Source organism: Carlito syrichta, unplaced genomic scaffold (genome assembly GCF_000164805.1).
Source record: "Carlito syrichta isolate Samal-C Ts95f unplaced genomic scaffold, Tarsius_syrichta-2.0.1 Scaffold304734, whole genome shotgun sequence".
NCBI classification, from domain to species: domain Eukaryota; kingdom Metazoa; phylum Chordata; class Mammalia; order Primates; family Tarsiidae; genus Carlito; species Carlito syrichta.
The window spans coordinates 582,550-606,036 of record NW_007248830.1 but is presented as its reverse complement, the minus strand read 5'-3'; the positions used below and the strand labels follow the sequence as shown (position 1 = coordinate 606,036).

Sequence of the window (23,487 nt, the reverse complement as noted above, 5' to 3'; positions counted from 1 at the left end):
ACGTCTCACTCTGTTGCCCAGACTGGAGTGCAGTGGCCGCTCCCGGCCATCGCAGCCTCGACCTGCTGGGCTCTGGCGATCCTTCCACCTCAGCCTTCCGAGTAGCTGGAACTACAGGCGTGCGCTACCACACCCGGCTGATTTTTTTTTGATTTATTGTAGAGATGATGTCTCGCTGCCCAGGCGGGTCTCGAACCCGCGGGCTCAGGCAATCCACTCACCTCAGCCTCCCAAAGGCATGGGATTATAGGCTGAGCCACCAAGCCCGGCTTGTGTATATTATTTAGAACAGCATATGACAAACAAGAAAGCACTCAATAAATGTTAGCTATTTTTAATATTATTAACCTGTAGACTTGTGGTGAGGAATACACGACATCCTGATCGTAAAGAGCTAAGCACACAGCAGATGTTGAAAAAATGGTAGCTGTTTCTGTGACTTTCCAATACTTTGGACAATGCCTTGACTTTAGGAGGTGCCCAGAAAATGGTTGTTCGTTGTTTAGGGGAATGTAATGTTTTCTAAGGGATGTATTATACTGTAAAAATTAAGAAAATGGCAATCAATGTAAAATAAGACAAGCACAGGCCTTGTCTAATTCAGAGAAATTGCTTCTCTTGGTGCTCTGAAGATCATCTTGCATCTTATATGGTGAAGTAATCTTTTTATCAATAGATTGAATGTAAAAATAAAACTCTGTGCTTAGTATTCTCTTCAGCTAGCCCCACATGCCATGTAGAAGGTAAAAATACTAAGCAAGACATACTAAAATCCTCTATTCTCCCACTGGAGTTTTAAAAAAGTCAGAGCTTTATCATAATTTATAGAACACACACCAGCAAGGGAGACTAAGTGTGAATTACCGAAGAGAATTGGTAAGTTGAGCCTCCTAGGTTTTTTTTTTTTTCCCTTAGAAAAACGTATAAAACAATGCTTGATTTATAGCTATTCATAAAGTATGAATGGACTTGACATGCAGGTTAATGAAGGCTCTTGCAAGCTGTAAATGCTGTGTCTGTAAAGAGATGAGACTTTTTCTCATGCGGCTTGTCAATTGGAAACATTTCTATACATATTTAAAAACAGAGCCCAAACAACTGATCAAATCATTTTATAATTTTTTCCCCATGCCTGGGCTATTAGAAATACAGTGAGCTGGGCTCGGTGGCTCAGCCTGTGATCCTACACTTTGGAAGGCTAAGGTGAGTGGATTGCCTGAGTCCGCGGGTTCAAGACCCGCCTGGGCAACTTGGCGAGATCTCATCTCTACAATAAATCAAAAAATTAGCCGGGCGTGGTAGCGCATGCCTTGTAGTTCCAGCTACTTGGAAGGTTGAGGCAGAAGGATCACCAGAGCACAGCAGGTCAAGGCTGTGGTGGCCAGGAGCATGCAACTGTACTCCAGTCTGAGCGACAAAGTGAGACTCCAACTCAAAAAAAAAAAAAAAAGAGAACTACAGTGGCTCTATATATGAAGTCCAAAATCAATACCCATTATATATCACGTGATCCAATAGAAGAATGAAGTATTTAGAATCAGCACGCTCCTTGATAAAGCTTTAATGACCAAAGAGGATAATCACTCCTTATGTTTAGTCACCGTGATATCTGAAGCAACCTACCTAAGGACACTGCAGGACATAATGTGACAAAAACCAAATTTTAATCATTGAATTCTAGGATGGTACACGCCATTTACCTGGTGCAGATATATATTGGGCGGTATACTCATAATACTTTGAAAAAAGTCCTCCACTTTCATAGAAAAAGCAGACCTTCTACAAATTCTGTACTTCACTTAGTCTCTTTAGTTACATTATGTACAGCAGGACTAATGTGGTTTACAGAGTGAATGTGAAGTTAGTTTCCTATAAAACATGTGGAATCACAATTTTTCTACACATACCACTATTCATTCCCAAAAGACCAGGAATTAAATGGATCAAGAATTGTATTGGAGGGGAATACTGTTCTAATTTTCCTTCTAGAAAGACAAGATGGCTGAACTTGTGTAATAATAAATATTTATTCCATGTCTTTCTGTGGTTGTGTCCTGAACTTGGAGTCTTTTGTCTCAAAGACCAAGTGTCTGCTTTTGGGGATCTCCTGGTACAGAATGTGATTTCCTTTTCTTCTCCTTAGTCTAATCCTGTTTTCTTTCCTCAAAAACTAGCTTTGGCTAGTCTTCTGTAGTAAGCCTCACTGACTACTCCTTTCCACACAATTTTTATCCTTTATAACAGGGCTTCCCAATCCCTGGGGCCACAGACCGGTTAGGAACAATACCACACAGCAGGAGGTGAGTGGCAGGCCAGCAAGGAAAGCTTCATCTGTATTTATAGCCATTCCCCATCGTTGACATTACCACCTGGCCTCCACCTCCTATCAGATAAGTGGCAGCATTAGATTCTTACAGGAGCACAAACCCTATTGTAAAATGTGCATGTGAGTTCCTGAGAATCTATCTAATGCCTGATGATCTGAGGTGGAGCTAAGGCGGTGATGCTCGTGCTAGGGAGTGGCTACAAATACAGATTAACATTCACAGTGAGTTTGACTGCACAGAGACCATAATAAATCAACTGCTTGTAGACTCATATCAAAACCCTATCAGTGAGTAGCAAGTAAGTTGATGTACTTCAATGGTAAGGTTGCATCTGGTGGCAGGTTTTAAGTCAGAGTCAGACACTTATTTTAGTCCATGCGTGCCCCACCTATTATTTTATTTACCACTTCCATCCATGCCTCTTTCCTGCACTGTGCATTTGTCTCGGTCATAGTTTTAATGAGCCCACAGGCTAATCCTAGCCAAAATAAGTGAAAAACAAACATCACTAGAGAGCTCCTTTGAAAAGGGGAAAGACCCAATGATGAGACAGCAAAAGACTCTGAGACTGCCAACAAAAAGAAAGCTGCATTTAAAAGAAAATAAAGACTGGGCTCCGTGGTTCAGCCTGTAATCCCAGCACTCTGGGAGGCCGAGGCGAGTGGATGCTGCAGTTGATCCTGCCTGCTGCTACAGACATTTGTCCTGAAATTTAGGAGAGGCTGCAGTTCAAAAGGTGGCACATATTCCTCTTTCGGCTAGCACCATAACTAAACAAATTGATGAAATAGCAGAGGATACTGAAGCATAGTTGTCAGAGAAGATTAATGAGTCATAGTACTCAATCCAGGTTGACCAGTCTACCATATTGACAATGAGGCAGCAATGCTTATTTTTGTGTGATATATTTTTCAGGAGGATGTACATGAGGTTATGATACATGCACTCTGTTATTGTCAACCAATATCACTCCTTGCAGAACTATTCAAGTCTTTGAATGATTGCATATCAGGAAAACTGAATTGACCATTTTGTCAGTATATGCATGGATGGAGCAGCTGCCATGACTGGACGACTTTCTGGTTTTATTACTTGGGTCAAAGTGGTTAATTCTGAATGTGAGTCTATGCACTGTGCCGTCCATAGAGAAATGCTGACTAGCCAAAAAATGTCACCTGAACTTAATGTTTTGTAGGATGTGATTAAAATTATCAACCACATTGAAGTGCATGCTCTTAATTTACGTCTGTTCGCACATCTCTATGAGGAGATGGACACAGGGCACACACATTTTCTTTTCTTTTCTTTTCTTTTTTTGAGTTGGAGTCTCACTCTGTCGGCCAGACTGGAGTACAGTGGCCGCTCCTGGCCACCGCAGACTTGACCTGCTGGGCTCCGGCGATCCTTCCGCCTCAGCCTTCCGAGTAGCCAGAACTACAGGTGTGCGCTACCACTCCTGGCGAATTTTTTGATTTATTGTAGAGATGAGGTCTTGCCTGCCCAGGCAGGTCTCGAACCCACGGGCTCAGGCAATCCACTCACTCTTATACATAGAAGTGTGATGACTTTCTAAAGTTTGATCAGTGGACCAAGTTTCTGAGTTATAAGAGCTGCACCAGAGATTTCTTTCAGAAAAACAGTCATCACTGGCAGCACATCTCAGTAACACAGAATGGATTGTAAAACTTGTTTACTTGTGTGACATATTCAACCTGCTCAACAAACTCAATCTGTCACCTCAGAAAGAATGAAAACTGTGTTCAAGTCAGCAGATAAAGTGGCTACATTCAAAGTCAAACTGGAATTATAGGGGTGACAACTGAACATTGGGATTTGACATGTTTCAAATATCAGCAGAGATTTTGAAAGAGACTGAGCCAGGGCCTTCTTTCCCCCAGCCTATCTCAGCTTTCCAAAGAGTTTAAGCATTGCTTTCCAACCTCAAAAGATCCTCAAACTTGGAAAGAAAGGATCTGCAACCCATTTGTGAATAAGCCAGGTGAATGGACTTTGTCCATGCTAGAAGAAGATCAACTTCAAATCTCCATACGTTCTGGATTAAGGGCAGGATATCCTGAGATTGCCACAAAAGCAATGAAAAATCTGCTTCCATTTCCAACGTCCCATTTTTGTAAATCAAGGTTTACTGCAGTGACAGTAACCAAGACAAGATTATGGAGTAGATTGGATGGAGGTGACATACCTCTGGGATGTCCACATCCTCAGATGGGAACATCTAGTTGCAGGAAAGCATGTTCAGGGCTCCCACTGATTTTGCATTATAGTGAGTTGTAGAATTATTTCATTTATTTCATTATATATTAAAATCTAATAGTAATATAAAGTGCACAGTAAATGTAATGGGCTTGAATCATCCTGAGACTACCATCCCCCATCCCCCACCCCACTGTACTTGGAAAAATTATCTTCCATGAAACCGGTCCCTGATGCCAAAATGGTTGGGGATCACTGCTTTATACAATCCCTAATATTTTTAGAGATCCTAAGAAATAGCTTAGCCTTTGACTGTTTTTAAAAATAATTTCAGGGGTCTCATTTGACTTCTCTAATTCTACTGTGAACTAACCGAAGGCAAAGAGTAAAACATTACTTCGTCAGATATATTGCTTATTTTGTTCAGCATATTTAAGTTCTTTATTGAAAACAACAACAGCACCTGATTATGAAATGTATCTGGGTGCATTGCAGAGACTTCGGAAGATATAGGAAAGCATAACAAAGGTAAAAAAGGCTACCAGCTGATGAGAATCACAACTGAAGACATTCATGCCTTCGAATTTTGCTCTCTTACACATACAGACGCAAATAGTTAAATGAGGGTTATATTGTGCATGCAGTTTGCTATTCTGCTTTTAAAACTTTTACATTCAGCTGGGCACGGTGGTTCACACTTATAATCCCAGCACTTTAGGAGGCTGAAGTAAGATGATTGCCTGAGCCCACAGGTCCAAGACCAGCTTGAGCAACATGGTGAGACCTCATCTATACAATAAATAAAAAAATTAGCTAGGTGTGGTGGCACATGCCTGTAGTTCTAGATACTTGGAAGGCTGAAGCAGAAGGCTCACCTGAGCCCAACAGGTCAAAGCTGCAGCGGCCGTAAGCAGCATGCCACTGCACTCCAGCCTGGATGAGCAAGTGAGACCCCGACGCAAAAAAAAAAAAAGCAAAAACAAAAAACAAACAAAAAATCTTTTACATTCTCTTGTGTGATGAAGTATTCTTTTGATAAATGATTTTTTAATGACTGCCTAGTACTCCATCTTAAGAATATATGTTTTACTCTAAAAATTAAATAATAGCTTATGAATGAATCATCCCTCCTGAACTTAACATACTGACATGAAAAATGCCATGAAAGGAGATGGTGAAACAGAAATAAAGAGGGTTCGCTATGTCTGAAAATGTATGAAATATGAAGAGGGATACCCCAGAAAAAGAGAATTATTTTTTTGGAGGGCAGGCCCCTTTTGTACAGGCTTCCCCTGATGGGTAAGTGTTCTAGGTACTCATTGGCATCAGTTTACCAGCTACTGTTGTTGTGAGAGGCTGGGTTTGGCTTCAGTGAATTGTTTTTTGGAGACTCTTTAAACAGATTTGCCCATTTTTTGATGAAGAATTTACCAGCACACCTACCTACACAATGCTGAGTGTTCAGCAGTTTTTGACAAAAAATGACAAGACCCCTGTGCTCCACCCTCCCTATTCACCCAGCATTGGCCCAAGCAACTTTTGTTTGTTTGTTTCCCTGGCTGAAAGGAGTCCTCAAAGGGAAACATTTTGCTGATGTGGAAGAGGTGAAACAAAAAAACAGCGGAAACACTAAAAGGCATTAACATTGTCGAGTTCAAAAACTGTTTTGAGCACTGGAAAAAAGTCTCGATAGGGTATTGCATCAAATGGAGAGTACTTTGAAAGTGACTGAAGTTTAAACATGTAAGAATAAATACACACTTTTTTATAAATAAATTCTATTTTTTTGAGTCCCCCCTTGTATGACCACATTCTAGCAATAGCTGAGACGTATTTCTACACTGCCTATTACTGGTATTTATTTGTGATGATTTTTGCTACTGTAATGTAACATTCTAGCAGTTAATGTAGATTTTTCCATTTTAGATAAAACTGAACAATAAAGGCTCTATTAAGCAATATGAATATCAGATAACTCCCATTTTGTATGCTAATAAAACCTACAGGAGGACAGTCAGTACATTTTATATTCAAAAGGGAAAAAAAAGTCTTTGGAAGAGAATTACTCCACACAAGAAAACACTGACTGATTCTTAAAAGAAAACAGCTTTACAAAAGGCAAAAGTTTTGGCAGTCATCAGTTGGCCTCAAGTTCCAAGGCTCTCTATCCCTCACTCACTGAACTTCACCAGCATCCAATCATCAGGCCTGATCTTTTCACCCCAACAGCTGGGGCTGAAGTAAGGGTGAAAGTAGGGGAGAACACAAGAGGCATGGGAGTCAGAGCTCACTGACTTGGCATCTAGCAGCAACAGGTCCTTCACTATCCTGCTATTTCCCTTTATGGCTCTTTTTACCTCAAGACAGGACCCACTTGTGACTTGGTTTCATACATGGTAAAACCAGTAATCTAATTTACTACCTGGGCCCCATCATTCCCACGATAAGAACTCTATTAACTCCTGCTTGGATGTCCACTATAGTTCATCTCCTCCCACTTGAAAAGTCACCAGATCTTAGGTTCATTATGGACAATTTCCAGACCAGTATCCAGACCCTGCAAAAGAACTGAGAGAACTTCTTTGAAATCTCCACTCAGAAGACTCTTTTCCCCCCAACTTCACTGTCCCTCACTAGGTATGTTCTATTTAGTAACTCTTTCTGTCTATACAGAACACAAAATTATCTGGAATTATTTTATTTATAGGTATTCTATGCCTCTCCCAACACAATTTGGAGTAATAAATTACTTGTACTTGTTAAGGATAACACTCTAAATTCCATGTCACTGTTCCTATCATAATCAACCCCAAAGTTTGTTGATGTAGGGGAAAAAAAAGTATCTTTCTTTGTTCCCTGTGTCTGGTCACTGGCTTCCATTGGGTATCAGCCATCAAGATATACATTAATGTCAAGAACATGACTTCAAGGCATCAAATAAAGAACACAAGGACTGCATGTAAACACACACATGCCATTCTCTCCTATGCATTTAATAGGCATTGGTACCTACTGTTTTGGGTTTACAGTACGTATATAGACATTTATAATACATGCATGTACAAATAAAAATATGAAGACATAATCTCATAAACATTCTATTGACTCTAACGATAATAAATGAAGGCACAAGATAAGCAATATTACAAGCATAATCAAGGAAATATATTTAAAATATTTCATAGAAATGTAAGTGATATCCTTGTCAAGATTAGTCTTATTTGTACATTTTCCACAACGGTTTTCATAAAGAATTGCACTTAGATTTTAAGTAATCTTTCCTCTTTTTAAATGTCTTGTGAAAATGAAAACACTTTTATTAAACCATAAGCAAAATCAGTGTTCTCTTAGGTGTGCAATTATTCCTTTCTTTATAACAGTAAAAAGGGTATTGATACACTCAAAAGAAAAAAATAAACAAACAAAAAAATAGAAGCAGGATAGCAGTCGTAAGGGTGAATTATTTAATTTAAATGCAATCAATCATTAGAAATACAGTTAACAATGGACATGCGATACTTTTTTTTTTTGGTGCATGCTTATCTTGTGCTGCCAAGACATTTTTTAGCCAATTATTTGCTCAATTGGCTAAGCATTTCCTACCAATTTACCCAAATAAAGATGTAACAGAAGAACTTCAGCAAAACATAATGATTTTATGGCAGCACAGAAGTAAGGCAGACACAAACCGTAGAAGGAAAATAACTTTCACAAAGCAATATGACACCTAGTGAAATAATTAATGTGACTCCCAATTTTAAAAAGCCAAGTCATTGACACTCTCAAGTTATCTGGGTACTTTGGTTAAAAAGTAGAGAATCACTTATCAAAAATGTAGTGCATTGATTCTGTGCCTATTAAAAAAAATTTAGTTGGAAAATTCGGTGTATAAAAGCCCCCTATCTGTTCTATTTCTTTTTCCTTGAATTTGTCCTAATTAGATAAATATGCACATCCTTAAACAATAATGAAATATTTAATAAACTATTATTCTCTAAATATTTGTTATGAAATGAAAAGTTACTCATAAGTAGGTGAAGTTGCATTTGTAGGATTTAAAAAACTCTCAGAAAAAAATGACAAAATATACAGTAAAACGTATAAGAATTTAGCTGTAATACCTTTGAGGAGTAGTTTTAAAAAATTATTCAAGAAATAGTATAGTTAAAAATCATAAAGTGCTAAGAAGCATTAACAGTTTAGGGATGTGACTTCTAAGATCAAGAACAATACAATTCCCTGAAGACTCTAAACAACTTTCTTCCGTTCACTCATCAGGCATTTCTTGTCACTTGATAAGATAAAATTATCTGTTGTTAAGAATACTAGCCTACTTTTGAATAAATATAGAGAAAAAGAACAATGAAGTGTTTTTTTTTTAACTGGAGGAACATTTTATGAATAAATTCTCACAGCTGCTAATCTTTTAATTCTATGATTCAAAACCAGAAATATAAGTGACAACAGCATTGCCACTGAACATGACTAGATGTTCAAAACAAAAATAGCATAGTTCGATCTTTGAACAAGACAGATGATTTTAATTCAAATAGAAGACAAGTACTTGGCCCAGACACACGGCTGGCCGCCATGTTCGCCTAACAATCTCCACTCCCAATTCCTTCTGATGCCTTCAGATTCTCTCTTTTGCCTATGTGCAAGTAAGAAGGCTTTGTTTGCTCTCTGAAATATACCAAGTCACTCTAACGAACTTCACTTTTAAAAAAAGTTTTTATTTATGATATTTTATTTTATTTATTTATTTATAAGGTAAACAATGAGGTTCTTCTCTTAAAAATGAAAAAAAGATAGAGGAAGGTTCAAGTAGCAAGAGTCGTCAGTGAGTCAGAGGTGCCTAGGCTCCTTTTACCTTTACTGCCTTTTTCTCCTCAGTTCCCTTTCTATATCTGATGCCACCCAAAATCTCTCTAGAAAAGAAGAATAGTTCTATTGGTATTGTCATGAAAGTTTCTTCAGTTTTCACGTTTCTGCCTATTTCTCAATACCCAGGAAAATACAAAATCTAGAGTATTTAATTTATAGCACCTTTTAGGAACATGAGTAACCAATAAGTGTTCAAAATATAAATTATATACAATTATTGTGCCAGTAAGTTATACCTCAAGATGAAGTGTTTTGAGCAAAAAAAATATAAATTTGAAAGCACAGTTAGTAAAAATGTATGTGTCTAAAATAATTGGGAATTCTAATGATAAAATCCAATATGGTATATGTATGTATTTCAATTTGCTCTCAAAACATTAGAAAACATGCATATTAATATGTAAAAATTTGGATACCATATCTGGTCTCTGTCTATAAAACTGAATATATATATGTGTGTTAGTCTGTAAAATTTCATTTGAAATAAAATGTAAAAATATTGCTGTCCTTTCAACATATTTCAGGATCATAAGAGAAAAAAAAGACCTCTCTACATATATATATATTTGAGTTGGGGTCTCACTGTGTCACCCAGACTGGAGTGCAGTGGCCGCTCCCGGCCACTGCAGCCTTGAACTACTGGGCTCCAACGATCCTTCCGCCTCAGCCTTCCAAGTAGCTGGAACTACAGGTGGGTGCTACCATGTCAGACTAATTTTTGATTTATTGTAGAGATGAGGTCTTGCCAAGTTGCCCAGGCGGGTCTCGAACCTGCAGGCTCAGGCAATCTACTCACCTCAGCCTCCCAAAGTGCTGGGATAACAGGTTGAGCCACCAAGTCCAGCCTCTCTCTACATAGTTCATTTGATTCATATTTTTACTGTTTTTAAATACCTTTCTGCAGTTAGTGCCCTAATGGTATTTTTTACAGTCATATGCGAATCAAATACAAAGCTGTTTCCATGCATTAGCTAAGTAGTGGAATGCCAAAGATATGTGCACAGAATCAATAAAGAGTCAGGGGTTCTTGTTGAGTAAGACACAGGGGCCAGCCGGGCTCATTGGCTCAGTAATCCCGTGCCTTGGGAGGCTGAGGTGAGTGGATTGCCTGAGCCCGCGGGTTCGAGACCCGCCTGGGCAACTTGGCAAGACCTCATCTCCACAATAAAACAAAATAAAAAAATCAGCTGGGCGTGGTAGCGCATGCCTATAATTCCAGCTACTCAGAAGGCTGAGGCGGAAGGATCGCTGGAGCCCAGCAGGTCGAGGCTACGGTGACCGGGAGCAGCCACTGCATTCCAGTCTGGGCGACAGAGTGAGACTCCAACTCAAAAAAAAAAAAAAAAAAAAAAAAAGACACCAGGGCCAAGAATCTTGTAATGCCATAAAGGAACACAAAGGGAAACTATATGTGGCCAGTCCTAGGAGTACAAAATTAGACAAACAGACTTCCAGAAATGTTGATTAGCAACAAAATACAGTTGCTGTATTAGAAAATAAATACCAGGCATAGGTTCAGCAGACCTGGCTGAGAGGCAAAACTCTATCACCCCTGAACCCTGTATTCTTGGGCAGCAACTTTGACTCTGTTTATCAGTTGGGAGAAAATAACACCTACTTTGTAGAACACAATTTTTAATAGAACATTGTTCATAAAAGTTTGTCAAATAGGCCGGGCTCGGTGGCTCAGCCTGTCATCCCAGCACTTTGGGAGGTTGAGATGAGTGGATTGCCTGAGTCTGAGGGCTTGAGACCAGCCCAGGCAGCTTGGCGAGACCTCGTCTCTACAATAAAAAAAAAAAATTAGCCAGATGTGGTAGTGGGTACCTGTAGTTCTGGCTACTTGGAAGGCTGAGGTGGAAGGATTGCCGGAGCCCAGCAGGTCGACGCTGGGGTGGCTGTGACTGTGCCACTGCCCTCCAGCCTGGGTGATGGAGTGAGACTCCGACTCAAAAAAAAAAAAGTTTGTAAAATACGTAATGATATGTACCTAGAACTTGCAAACGACTACACAAATACCTATATTTAATGATATAAATAAGATAAAAATTCCTTACCAAGGATGAATTCCAACTGCGGTTCATTTGGAGTTTTCTGAATACCTATAAATAATAGGTGTAAATTTAGATTTTTAAAAATGTATTCGTTATTCAAGAATACGTCAATATATATTACTATGCTTCACTTTGACCAGAATAAATACATACATTATTTAGCAGAATGAATTCACTTAGTTTATCAGGCTTATAGGAAGTAAGTTCTCAGGGCAGGGCGTATTTGCAGCAGAACTAGATGTGACTTAAAATTTGATTGATCTTTTTAACTCCGTGGTTATAAAGAAACCGAGAAATATTGTTTTTGTTAGGCATGACAAATATAAAACATATTTTTCAACTGTGTTTGTTTCTTTTGGATACATTAGGGGAGGTGGAATCTTCAAAAAGAACCCCTCACTAAAACACTCTTCAATGGGTTTTTCTTTCAAGCCACTCTGACCTGCTGTAAATAGTAAATCATTAACTAAATGGATGTCTCCAGCTAGGTTAGAGTGGACTTTATGGTGGTGATTATGCTGGTAATTTATTTATAACTCAAACCAACATTTAGTTAAATATGTCCATTCCTTTTGTCTGCAATGTTTTGAAAAAATATAAAAAGATAGTTAAATGTTTTAAGATGAAGTAGGAAAGAAAATAAGACTGAAAACAAAGGTATGGAGATGAAACATCTAACACTTAGAAGGTAGAATAATCAGGTTATGGTAAGGGATAATGTGGTGGGTAGATGCCTGAAAACTACACACCGTGTGGAGCTTTCTAAACCAGAGAGAACGACTGGGTGTATGAATGGGATGCTATTTGTTACAACTCATGGGTAGCCAAAAAAGAGAAACTAAAATGTATGAAAAAGTAAATTATTTTGCTATAGGTAAAAGGCTATCAAACAAATTATTTCCTTGCTTATTTTTACATTCTGCATATACTACTTGCATTTACTGATATTTAGTTATTAATATTTTTTAGAACCACCTTTTTGAATAAAAAGGTGCATGGTACCTGCATATTTTTTCTCCTGCTGATATTTAACAATGCTATAGTTAACAAATTTAGACTTTCCAAAAGAGGTTAAAGTGACAATTATTAGGTAGGTTTTCATGCACTTCAAATGTGTGGATTTTTTTGAAAGGTTATTAACAATTAACTCTCCTATAAACACTGACAACTGAATTTCTCAAAAATGCATCCAACCAATACAATTTTCTAAAGATTCGTTTTATAATGTAAATTAAATGAGAAGGTTAGGCATATAGCCAGTGTTAAATAATTGGGCTATAGGACTCCTCTGAAAAGAAAAGAAAAAAACATAATTCATGCTAAGCAATAAAACCCCAAACCTAGAATTTTATGCATGAGCAGAAACATACAATTCTTCTAATAATTTTAATTACTTGAGTAGTACAAAAACCAAATGTAAGTTCAGATGCAAATCTTGGCCAAATCTCCGCTCTAGCTCTGCATATGTGACTAGGTTTTCTGGAATGGTATTGTCAGTCTAAGCTTCTAGCAAAAAACATTTTTTTCCTAATACTTTTAACTTAAATACCTTTTGGGTTTAAAGAGAAAATTTTTGTAGTTCAAAAACTAATCTCAAACAAGATTGTATAAAAACGCCAGCTAGAAGGTATTCTTAACAAATATTAGGGTCTAGAAGGTGTACTCAAAATGTATTTATTAGCGTCTTAACATATATTCATGAACTTTGATTCTTTTATTTAGTATTTAACCATTTCATGGATTATTATCTATCTCACACAAGATAAAAGATGAGAGGCCTATCATATACCCACAGAACCAAAGTAAATGGTACAAAAGAAAAATACTGCCGGGCTCAGTGGCTCAGCCTGTAATCCCATGCCTTTGGGAGGCTGAGGTGAGTGGATTGCCTGAGCCTGCAGATTCGAGACCCGCCTGGGCAGGCGAGACCTCATCTCTACAATAAATCAAAAAAGTTAGCCGGGCGTGGTAGCGCACACCTGTAGTTCCAGTTACTTGGAAGGCTGAGGCGGAAGGATCGCCGGAGCCCAGCAGGTCGAGGATGCAGTGGCCAGGAGTGGCCACTGCACTCCAGTCTGTGCAACAGAGTGAAACTCCAACTCAAAAAAAAAAAGAAAAAGAAAAAGAAAAATACTTAGGTAATCGATGTTACTTGTTAGAATCCAAATTTCTGTGAATACACATGTGTTTAGTCAACCCAGTTTCCATTGTCAGAGAGTTATAGGGAAGGGGGCACACACACACACACACACACACACACACACACACACACACACTTACTTGTGAAATGAGAGTCCCCAGTATCACTGGCCTGGGCTGTAGGAAGAAAGTGCTGGCCTTCTTCTGATGCCCCTTCCTCTTTGATTTCCATGATCAATCTTCCCAGTTGGGTAATTGTCCAAGTTTTCTTTTCCAAATGTCACTTCCAATTATTTCTATTTTCAAGCAGACGTATCTTCACATTAAAGTTCTGATAGCCCAGTCTGAAAATTCTGCGCTTAGGAAACATCAAGGGTGAAGATCTCAATCACGTTGGTGTTTAGCGTAAAGCCAAGAATTAAAGGCAAGTAGAGACTACTACAACTTTCAAATAACTTTCAAATAAACTTTCCTCCTGATTATTCCACTCATATTTTCAGGACTCATCCACACAGTTAATGCACCATAAACTCTGGGTTAAACAGGTATTCTCCAGGCAATTATTATATGGTAATATAAAGGACTTCTAAAACCTGGAAGATATATTCTTTCTCTTCTAGTTCATGCTGTAAGTTACATAACTCTAGGGGCTGCTAACTTTATATGCACCTAACTTAGCAGCTATAATATAGGGGATCTTGTCAAGGCATGACCATGTTTTGCCAAGGAATGTTACTCTCCTTCTATCCATTAGAATTGCCCTTTGTGCTAATCTCTCCATCCACCCTGGCTAGATCATTATTACTGACCACATAAAAATAATTTGGCATGATGCTCTTCTTCCAAGATGAGCCAACAGGTTATAAAGGAAAGTGTCCAACCTCATTATTAGCCAAAGGGTCTCTTTGCTACTCTGCTTGATAAAAGTTTAATTGTTTAATGATCACGGTATATGGTGAAAAATGATGAAAAACTTTTCTAAATAGCCAAATCTCAAGGGGAAATGAAAGCAATAGCAAATTGATAAAAATTAGCAAGGGGAAAGAAAACCTTTCCAATAATTTAATACCCTGTTACACAGACAGCCACAAATACTTGCAAATTCATTTTGATATTTAGCATGATATACATGACCAAGAATGAATTTTTAAAAAATCAATGTTGTTTTAAATCAAGTTACCAGCTGAATTAAAATGTATAAAAAATCTTTAAATGTCTGCCCAGTGCTGTTTAATGAGATAGAAACAATTGAGTATGGTTTGGAATACTGATATGGTCTCAAACTTCACAAATCAACCAGCCTCACTCTTTGTGGTTCTTAGCAAAGTGGTTTCATTTATAATTCAGCTCCAGCTTCAAAAAATCATCTGGCAAAAATTAAATTCAGAAAGCATCTTGAATCTTTTGAAAATATAATAAAGTTACAGATAAATACATATTGGCTTCTAAGCAAAACCAAGAATACTTTGGGGAGTAAGAAGCTATTGCACCATCAATTAGACCAAATCTATCTACTTGAAAATTATGCCTTGAATTCATAGTAATGCTTGAATTAAGATAATGTTTCCTTATTTCTTTTTGGACTATTAAAGTTACAAGTCTTTTTGGATAAGGACACACTTACATCCTCCCGAAGACCTATGTTAAGTGCTAATAGTGAGATAATATCTGTAGCAGATTGCAAGGTATGTGTGATTCGAATATAAGGACTATATAACTTGTCGACTTCCTATATTCCTTGACCACAGACTAAACCCATAATCCTAAATCAATCATCTTAAGAATTGAAAAAGAGACCTACATGAGGCAGTATCAATGAACACTAGCAAAACAAAAACAAAAACTTAGCACACTAATGAATAGCTAGTGAAATGAATGTCAACTCTGTGTGTGTGTGCTTGTGTCAGTTGGGGGTGAGAGGAAAGAACTGAGGTAAGATGCCTACAAAGACTCATTAACACAATCCCGTTTTAAGCATACTAGCAATTCAAAACTAGCTCACTAACTGAAAACAACTTCAATTTTAGAGGGAATGAAGCCAAATATACAAAATAAGAATCACGTGACAACCTCTTGGCATCCTGTTTATTTTCATTCTACCTTTGTTTCATGGAGGACAAATTTAAGGTTCAGTACTTGTTACCAAAGCACATACTTCAGAAGAAATCAGTCACCAAAAGTCCAGAAAACAATTGCATTTCTGGCTAGTAAATAGAACATTTACCTATGGTTAAGCACAGCAGTTCCTTTTCTGTCTATTTGGAAATTTTTTGGTTTGGCGACCATGCTCAAAAATAGATTGTGGTGTTGCATACCACAAGTATACTTAAAAGAGATAGCTTTCAAAGCACAGTGCTACTCATCCAGAACTTACATCTTTTGTCCCACGCAGAAGAGCTACAAGCTAAATGATCATAATACTCAGAAAATATTCTTAATTCTCTTCCCCTTCCCAGAGACAAGAGATGATAGATGTCTATAGTTCAGTTATGCTTAATTGAACACTATTTCTTATTAGCCACTGCAGTAACAGGTATTTGTTAATACCTTTGGTAAAGAACAATCCAATAGACACATATAATCACACAAAAAGGCTATGGTGAGTTAGGAAGATAAGATTAACTACACACATGGAAAAATTGTTGACATTACATGACGAAGGGGCAAAAGGTGATGTGTTCAGTCTTATATGACTGTGCACAGTGCTGTTCACTCAGTAGTTATAGACAAACCAAACAGAATCATCATGTCAAGATGAAGAGTGTTCTGGTGGCGATTTGCAAATTGATAGTGTTATGAATACCCTTAGCTGTTATGGTGCTTTTTAAATAGCATATTTCTGGCACAGTGTCATATAGCATAGTTCTCATCAAATTTGAAACTTGTTTTAAAAAAGAAAATTAAGATTAAAAGATAAGATAGAAGAAATATAATTTAAAAGCACAGAAGATGAAAGAAGAAAGAAAGGAGTCAGATTTCTTAGTGATTACATGTAAAAAGTTGTAATGAGGGCAATCATTTTGCAAAAATTAAATAATGCACCTTAGAGTCTTTACCCTGCTGAATAAAGACTGAGACATGATATATTTCAGTTCAGCATAGAAAATGGCAAAACAATAGGTTTAAGAAAACAGGATGTGTTAAACCCTTTCTCTCTTGTTTAATGTATCAGAGAAGTATACCTGGTTGGCCAAATTCTACAATTGTTACATAGTGAGCTGAAGATACTCCCAGCTTTCATTAACCTGGAACCCGGTAGACAAAGAGAAGTGAGTGAGACTGAGAATCAGGGGTGGGAGAATGGGGTCTCCCCTAGGACTTTAAAGTCCAAAGGCGGGGAGAAGCGCACTGGTAGATGGGTGTCCTGTCCCTCATTGTAAATGTGCAAGGAGCCACCTTTCAGGTTGTTCCTGCACCAACATGGAACTTTCTACTTGGAGAGAAAGAGTGCCTACCATGTAGATAGACAGAAGGACAGGGCCTTAGTTTAAACCCAGGGTTTCCCTTTGCTCTTCTTAGGCATAGATGGATCTGAGAAAATACTTAAAATAAGGATAGAGAGGAGCTGAGTTGAGCTTTAGCAGGTCAATCTTGACATCCCTGACAAAAGGGTATGATGGCCCGACAGCAGAGGAGATGGTGTTGGCTTTTCAGGCCAAGACGCAGATAGAGGATCTGACCGAACTTCAGTGAGTTTTCTCTGCTATCTAGAGTCAAGGAGGTCCAGGAATTCAGAAAGTACTGAGAGAAGACAGTCTATAGGTTACTCCAGGCAGATGGGTGAGCAGTAACTGGGCCAGGATGATAACCATGCCTCAGTGGGCAATACAAACATCTACCCAGTGACATCATGAGGTCTGAGAGTTCCGTTTGTCCCATGCCACGTGGTCATGGGAGACCCTTTTCCTCATAAATGTGACACTATCTTAGGGAGGGAAGCAGGGAAGAGGAGAATTAGCAGAAAGATTCTGAAACACAACAAAAAGGATTAGACGGTTTTACCAAACGAAGATTGAAACAGCAGTGGACAGAAAGTTAAAAAACATATTCATTTAGTTTCAGTTTGTTTTGTTTTCCTGCTCTCAGCTAGTGAGTGTTTATTGTAGACCAAACAATGAAGACAAAAAAGAAAGTTCTTCCAATGAGACTGAAACTTGCCACTCCTGTCACAAATTGTAATGTTTTGTTTTCTAATAAAAATAATTTTAATGGAATGCTTTTAAAAATTCCAACATAGTTCTCCCTTTGAAATAAATAAAGAAAAGGAATTTATTTTTAAAATGTATAAAATATTCTAGAGGAAAGAAAGCATGGCAAGTACAGTTAAAAATTTTAAGTAATTAGCGTAAGACAAAGTTAAATGAAATTTCTATGTATATTCTTTTATGCACTCTGCACATTTCCTTTTCTAGCACAAATAATACAGGCAAAGGCTTATGGTTGTTTTTATAGTCATGGATTTTATAAAATTCAATTATTCATCTAAATCCTAAGGTGTTTTATAATTTAGAAAGGTTGTATATATTAATATGTGATTTGTAGAGGTTGAACTAAATAACACCAACATAGTCAAGCACCCCCACTTGTTCTATTACTACCCAGGACTGATCAATTTAAAAAATTGTGAAAAGCAAAACAAGAAAATATTTTTGGATTTTTGCAGAAATATGAGGACAGGACATAAGTTGTCCATTCAATATTTTATTTTCCATTTTGAAGTCTCTCGTGCTATTTACAGCTAAGCAGACCATCATCTAGAACTTTTTAAAGGGCATTATCTCTATCTATGAACAAAACAAAAAAATCACTTCCTTTCAAAAAGACAATAAATGCCTCTTATATATAAGGATGTTCTGGTAGCCTAAAACAATCAATATAAATTTGTTGTCAATAAATCACAGGAAAAAAAAATCTATAAGTAAACCAAACATCTCTGATATGCACACGGTGGAACCACAGACATGCATCACCCAAATCTTCCATCAAGAGACCTGCTTGAGAGAAACAGAGATGGCTAAGCTTCCAGCTTTTATGTCGACAGAATATTGCAAGGTCTTCATGGTGGACTGGCTTCCTGGATTGCTCCCAGACAACAACTAAGCATAGCAGAAGTATTATTAATATAATAGAGCCATTTCTTCCTGATGCAGGATTCTACTAATGGGCAGTCTTTGCTCCAGGGCTGCTTCTCAGCTTGGTCAAGACTTTCTCAGAGCTGCACCACAGTGAAGGCTCTTCCTATGCAATTCTCCCTCCCCCACTCTGTGCAGAAGAGCCACACAGGTGTATTGCGGTCTGAAAATTCCCCCCACTTCCTCCTGCTTCCTATCACCTTTATCCTTCTCAATTGTTCTCCCCATAAATCTCTTGCACATCTCACTTTATCTTGGCTACTGTCTCTAGGGGACCCCAACTGACAAACACTTAGTAAACATTACTAAGGGAATACTCCCCTGCTATCTGGGACTCCCTCACATTGTATCAATTTATGTGTATATATATGTATTTATTTGGTGTGATCCTTGGCAGAACAGAAATTCTTAGATAAATGTACCAACTCCAAACAGTTTAAGCAATTTTTTTCTCCTATGAATCAATAGACAAGTAGGGGAAAAAAGTCCTCCAATATTGGTATTTCTACTGGCTTCTTGCCAAAACTTAATACTCTCTCTGAGTCAGTTATAGAATTGACTTAATGATAACCTCTGATATTAAATCTGCAGAAGAAATGTGTTACGTGACATGCAATGGCTTTCTGCATTCCATTCTATCATCCTCAAATGTTTCCTCATTTTAATTAGCTTCAAATTCTATAGGCCAGGTTTAAGTACCCACTCCTCCATGATGACCTTTCCATTTTCTTCAGCTGAAAGCAATACCGCATTCCCCTAAGTCTCTCTAGTAATGTGTTACCCTACAGAATTTACTAATGCTTCTTTTCTACTTCTTATGTGCATATATGTTTGTCCTCTAATCTTTTATAAAATAACCCTACATTAGAATCTAAACTTGTTTCTCTTCATTTCCCCATGGCACCAAGGTAGATTTTAATGAACCCCAGCTAAATCTATTCATCCACTTATTTCATAAACATGCATTTATAAAGAAGTTACTACATGCTGGGCACTGAGCATACAGAAATAGATAACTTAGGATCTGCCTTTTAAAAAGTCCAGACCAGAGTCTTAGGAGGAGGAAATCAAATGAATACTCACAATGGAATGAGGTAAATCTTGTAAAAGAGGTATTATCAGAGGATGGGACAGAGGGAAAGAGCTCCCTCTGAAGGCTAAAAGAAGTCAAGGATGATTTCTTGGAAGAGGGGTCCAGGAAATTAACTACGTGCAGAGAGGTACTGGCAACTCCAGGCCAACAGAGCAGCAGGAGTGAAAGATGTAAAGCTAGAACATGACAAGTCAGAGGACTGCAAAGTAGTTCAGTTTGACTAAGTATAAGATGCTGCTTTTGCTCATTTTTTTTCATCTTAGTAATGAACTTTTTCATATGAAATCGTTAACATAATGTAAACAAACAGTTAAAGGCAGAGTTGTTCTGTTTGAATTGAAGCTGGGAAATACAGGTCCCATTCGCTCTTTGTCCTTACTTTTTGTCTGATGGAATTCTTGAAATGCCTTCTTAGAACTCAACTTGAAAATCTCACGAGTCCTTTTACATTTCTTTTTCTTTTATAAAAAATAAATTTTATTGTGCATATTTAAGGTATATAATACATACACATAAACCAGGGGTGCCAAAAATGTATATGCATTTTAAGAAATGTTCACCATCATCAGAAGTGTCTGAATGCTGATGGGGACCCCATTGAGCACCTCTTGTCATTGCAGAAGTCAGAGGTGACTTGTATTCAACTTATTGAGTATACCATTTTAATACAGTTTTTTCCTTTTTTAAAACGTACACTTTTTTAGCACCCTCTGTGTATGTATGTGTGTATAGAAGTGGTTACTAAAGTAAAACAAATTAACATATCCATCATCTTACATAGTTACTCGCTCTCCCTATCCACCATTCCAAGAACAGCTATAACGCACGCATTTAGCTAAAATTTTGAATAAAATATACCGTTATTAACTCTAGTCCTCATATTGTACATTAACTTTGTTGTGTGTATGGTGATTGTTCCTTAGATGAAATAAGAACTGTTTCCAGAGAAGAACTAGAGAAATAAGCAGAGATAAGAAAGTGAAAAAACTTGAAGGTTTTACTAAAGAGACTAAGTTTAATTATGACAGCAGAAAGAAGCCACATTAAATATACTTGAAGCAGGGGAGTGACATGATTGTATTTAAATTTTAGGAAGTTCACCACTGTGTCAAAATAAATAGTGTGCTGAAAGATGGTAACTTGATAAGGGTATCAACTTATTTGGAGGTTATTTTAATATTCTGGGAAAATAAAGTAATAATGAGAGTTAAACCACATACACATAGATGATTAAAGAAGCAAATCTAGATTCTAAACAAAGTTATTAAATAGAATTAACTTGCCTTGGTGATGGAATTAGATGTGGTATTAGAGTTGAATTAATCAAAGAGAAAAATCTCTGTGATACCCAGAAAATTATGAACTACTAACCTATCTGGAGAATCAAGGAAGCGAAAGTTTGGTCAAGGATAATGAGTTAGTTTTAACTATGCTGTTTCTGAGATGTCTTAAAATACTCAGAAAGCAGTTGAACATAATTGGGTCTAAATTTTCAGGAGTGATATTAAGACTAGAAAAGTATATTAGGAAATCGTTGATTAACAGTTAAGTCCAAAGAATGCCTGAAGTCACTGAAAGAAAATGCATACAGTGAGAAGAGAGAGTTGAGGGATCAGTCTTATGGTTAAAAAATATTTAAGAGTACAAGAAGAGAAGTTAGTTGGAAAAGTCATGGTCAGAGATGGGAGGCAGCAGATAGGAACTGAGGGAACAGTGTCTTCATTCCACTTGACTGACTTTTCTCAAAAAATGACTTTATTTTGTAATAAGGTGAGCATAACTAAATGCTGAAGTGACATAGCCAGAAAAAGAGAATGAGAAAGATTAAGGAGAAAGGGGCAAAGAAAAATCTAGATGATAGACTTCATCTTAATGAAAGGAAGAAAAGTGAATAGAAAATGAGGCATAATCTGACATCAGAGATGTTCTCTTGATGGTCTCATTTTTAAATGGCTTAATTATTAACTCCGTATAGGGAAAGATTCTTTAACCCAACTTCAAAAGTATAGATCATAAAGAAAAAGATTAGTAAGCCTGACCACTCTAAAATAAAATGTCCTATGAGTAAAAGTTTCCATAAAAAGTGAGAAAATAAACCACATACTGGGAAAAAAATATTTGTAACATAGAAGACTCCAGTTTCCATTTAGGATTTACATGTGTAGAGAATCACTTCTACCTTAACCTCAAGGAAAAACTAAATGATGCATAAAATCGTAAGTTTTCCTTAACTAACAAGAGAGATGCTGTCTCAGGGCAACCAACTAGCCTGAAATCTAAGGAAAGACAGATGCTTCCATGGATCACATCATTGTAGGTAAAGATGTCAGGCCCCCCAAAAAACTAGTAAAAGAATTCAGCCAAGCTGGGCTTGGTGGCTCAGCCTGTAATCCCGTGCCTTTGGGAGGCTGAGGTGAGTGGACTGCCTGAGCCCGCGGGTTCGAGACCTGCCTGGGTAACTTGGCGAGACTTCATCTCTACAATAAATCAAAAATTCAGCCGGGCGTGGTAGCATGCACCTGTAATTCCGGCTACTTGGAAGGCTGAGGCGGAAGGATCGCCAGAGCCCAGTGGGTCGAGGCTGTGGTGGCTGGGAGCAGCCACTGCACTCCAGTCTGGGCAATGGAGTGAAACTCCAACTCCAAAAAGAATTCAGTCAAAATAAGTAATGAATTATTAAAGGTCAATTATGAAATAGCTTAAGAGTTTAGTGCTCCTGAAAGACTTATCTCACTCACTAACAGACTCTTTTTCATGAACCTCACCCAGATGCTTAAGAAAAATATTGAGAACAGAGTGGGTATCTGGAGAATGTGTCCCTTTATAACACATGCCTGCTGGAGGGGAGCAGCAGTCACAGCAGGAAAAGTACAACCACCACTCAGATCCTGCTCTCTACAGAGTGAAAATGACAGACCTGTATATTATTAGCCCAAAAGTGAAGACTTGCTGAAATCAGGGGATAGAAACAAAAGAAGAGCAAGAAATCTTCCTGGGACCAGACCAATAGAGACTCTCTAATCTTCTATTGCCATAGAAAGACATGATGACTGAGGAAGACCCATTGCAAGACCCAAGAACACAGAGCTTTCCTAAGATCAAGCATGAAAGAAGACAACAGAGAATGCCTCTGTTGCCTACCACCAGGCTGGCAAATACCAAGAGACAGCAACAGAAGGCTACTGCCACTGAAGAAAGCATGAAACATGAATTGTGACACCTTCTGAGGTAGAAAATTCCAAGAAAAGCCTAAAGTGGAGAGTGGAAAACAGTCTCCAGCACCCAAACCCCACCCCAAGCTCAACTTAATACTAGAGAAGAAAGAGGGGAGAAGGAGGAAGAGAAAATGGAGGGGAAAAAAGGAGGAGGAAGAAAAGAGCCACAAGAAAAAGCAAGAAGAAAAAATAAAACAAATAAGAGAACCAGTCTCAGGTATTACTCAGATGCTATCAGAAGAAGAATTAGAATGAGAAAGAATATGCTAAATGCTAAAGACTATACTGGAAAAAGTGAACAACTTGCAAGACCAAATGCGGAATTATAGCAAAGAGATAGAAGCTATAAGAAACAATAAAATAAAAATGCTGGACCGTAAAACACAGTAACTGAGATCAGAATGCTTCTGACAAGCTCACTAGTAGCTT

The 23,487-nt window shown here is 37.7% G+C and overlaps 1 protein-coding gene across 1 annotated transcript in view; it reads right to left on the bottom strand.

The window, feature by feature from the left end:
* The window catches only part of INPP4B (inositol polyphosphate-4-phosphatase type II B), a 433,157-nt gene that overhangs the window by 390,345 nt on the left and 19,325 nt on the right, over positions 1–23,487 (bottom strand). The window contains exons 2-3 of the mRNA XM_008060793.1: positions 13,760–13,971; positions 11,483–11,527 (exon numbers count right to left, since the gene is read on the bottom strand). Coding sequence (XP_008058984.1) covers positions 11,483–11,527; positions 13,760–13,850 — 136 coding nt within the window. The 5' untranslated portion in view covers positions 13,851–13,971. The remainder of the gene's footprint in view (positions 1–11,482; positions 11,528–13,759; positions 13,972–23,487) is intronic.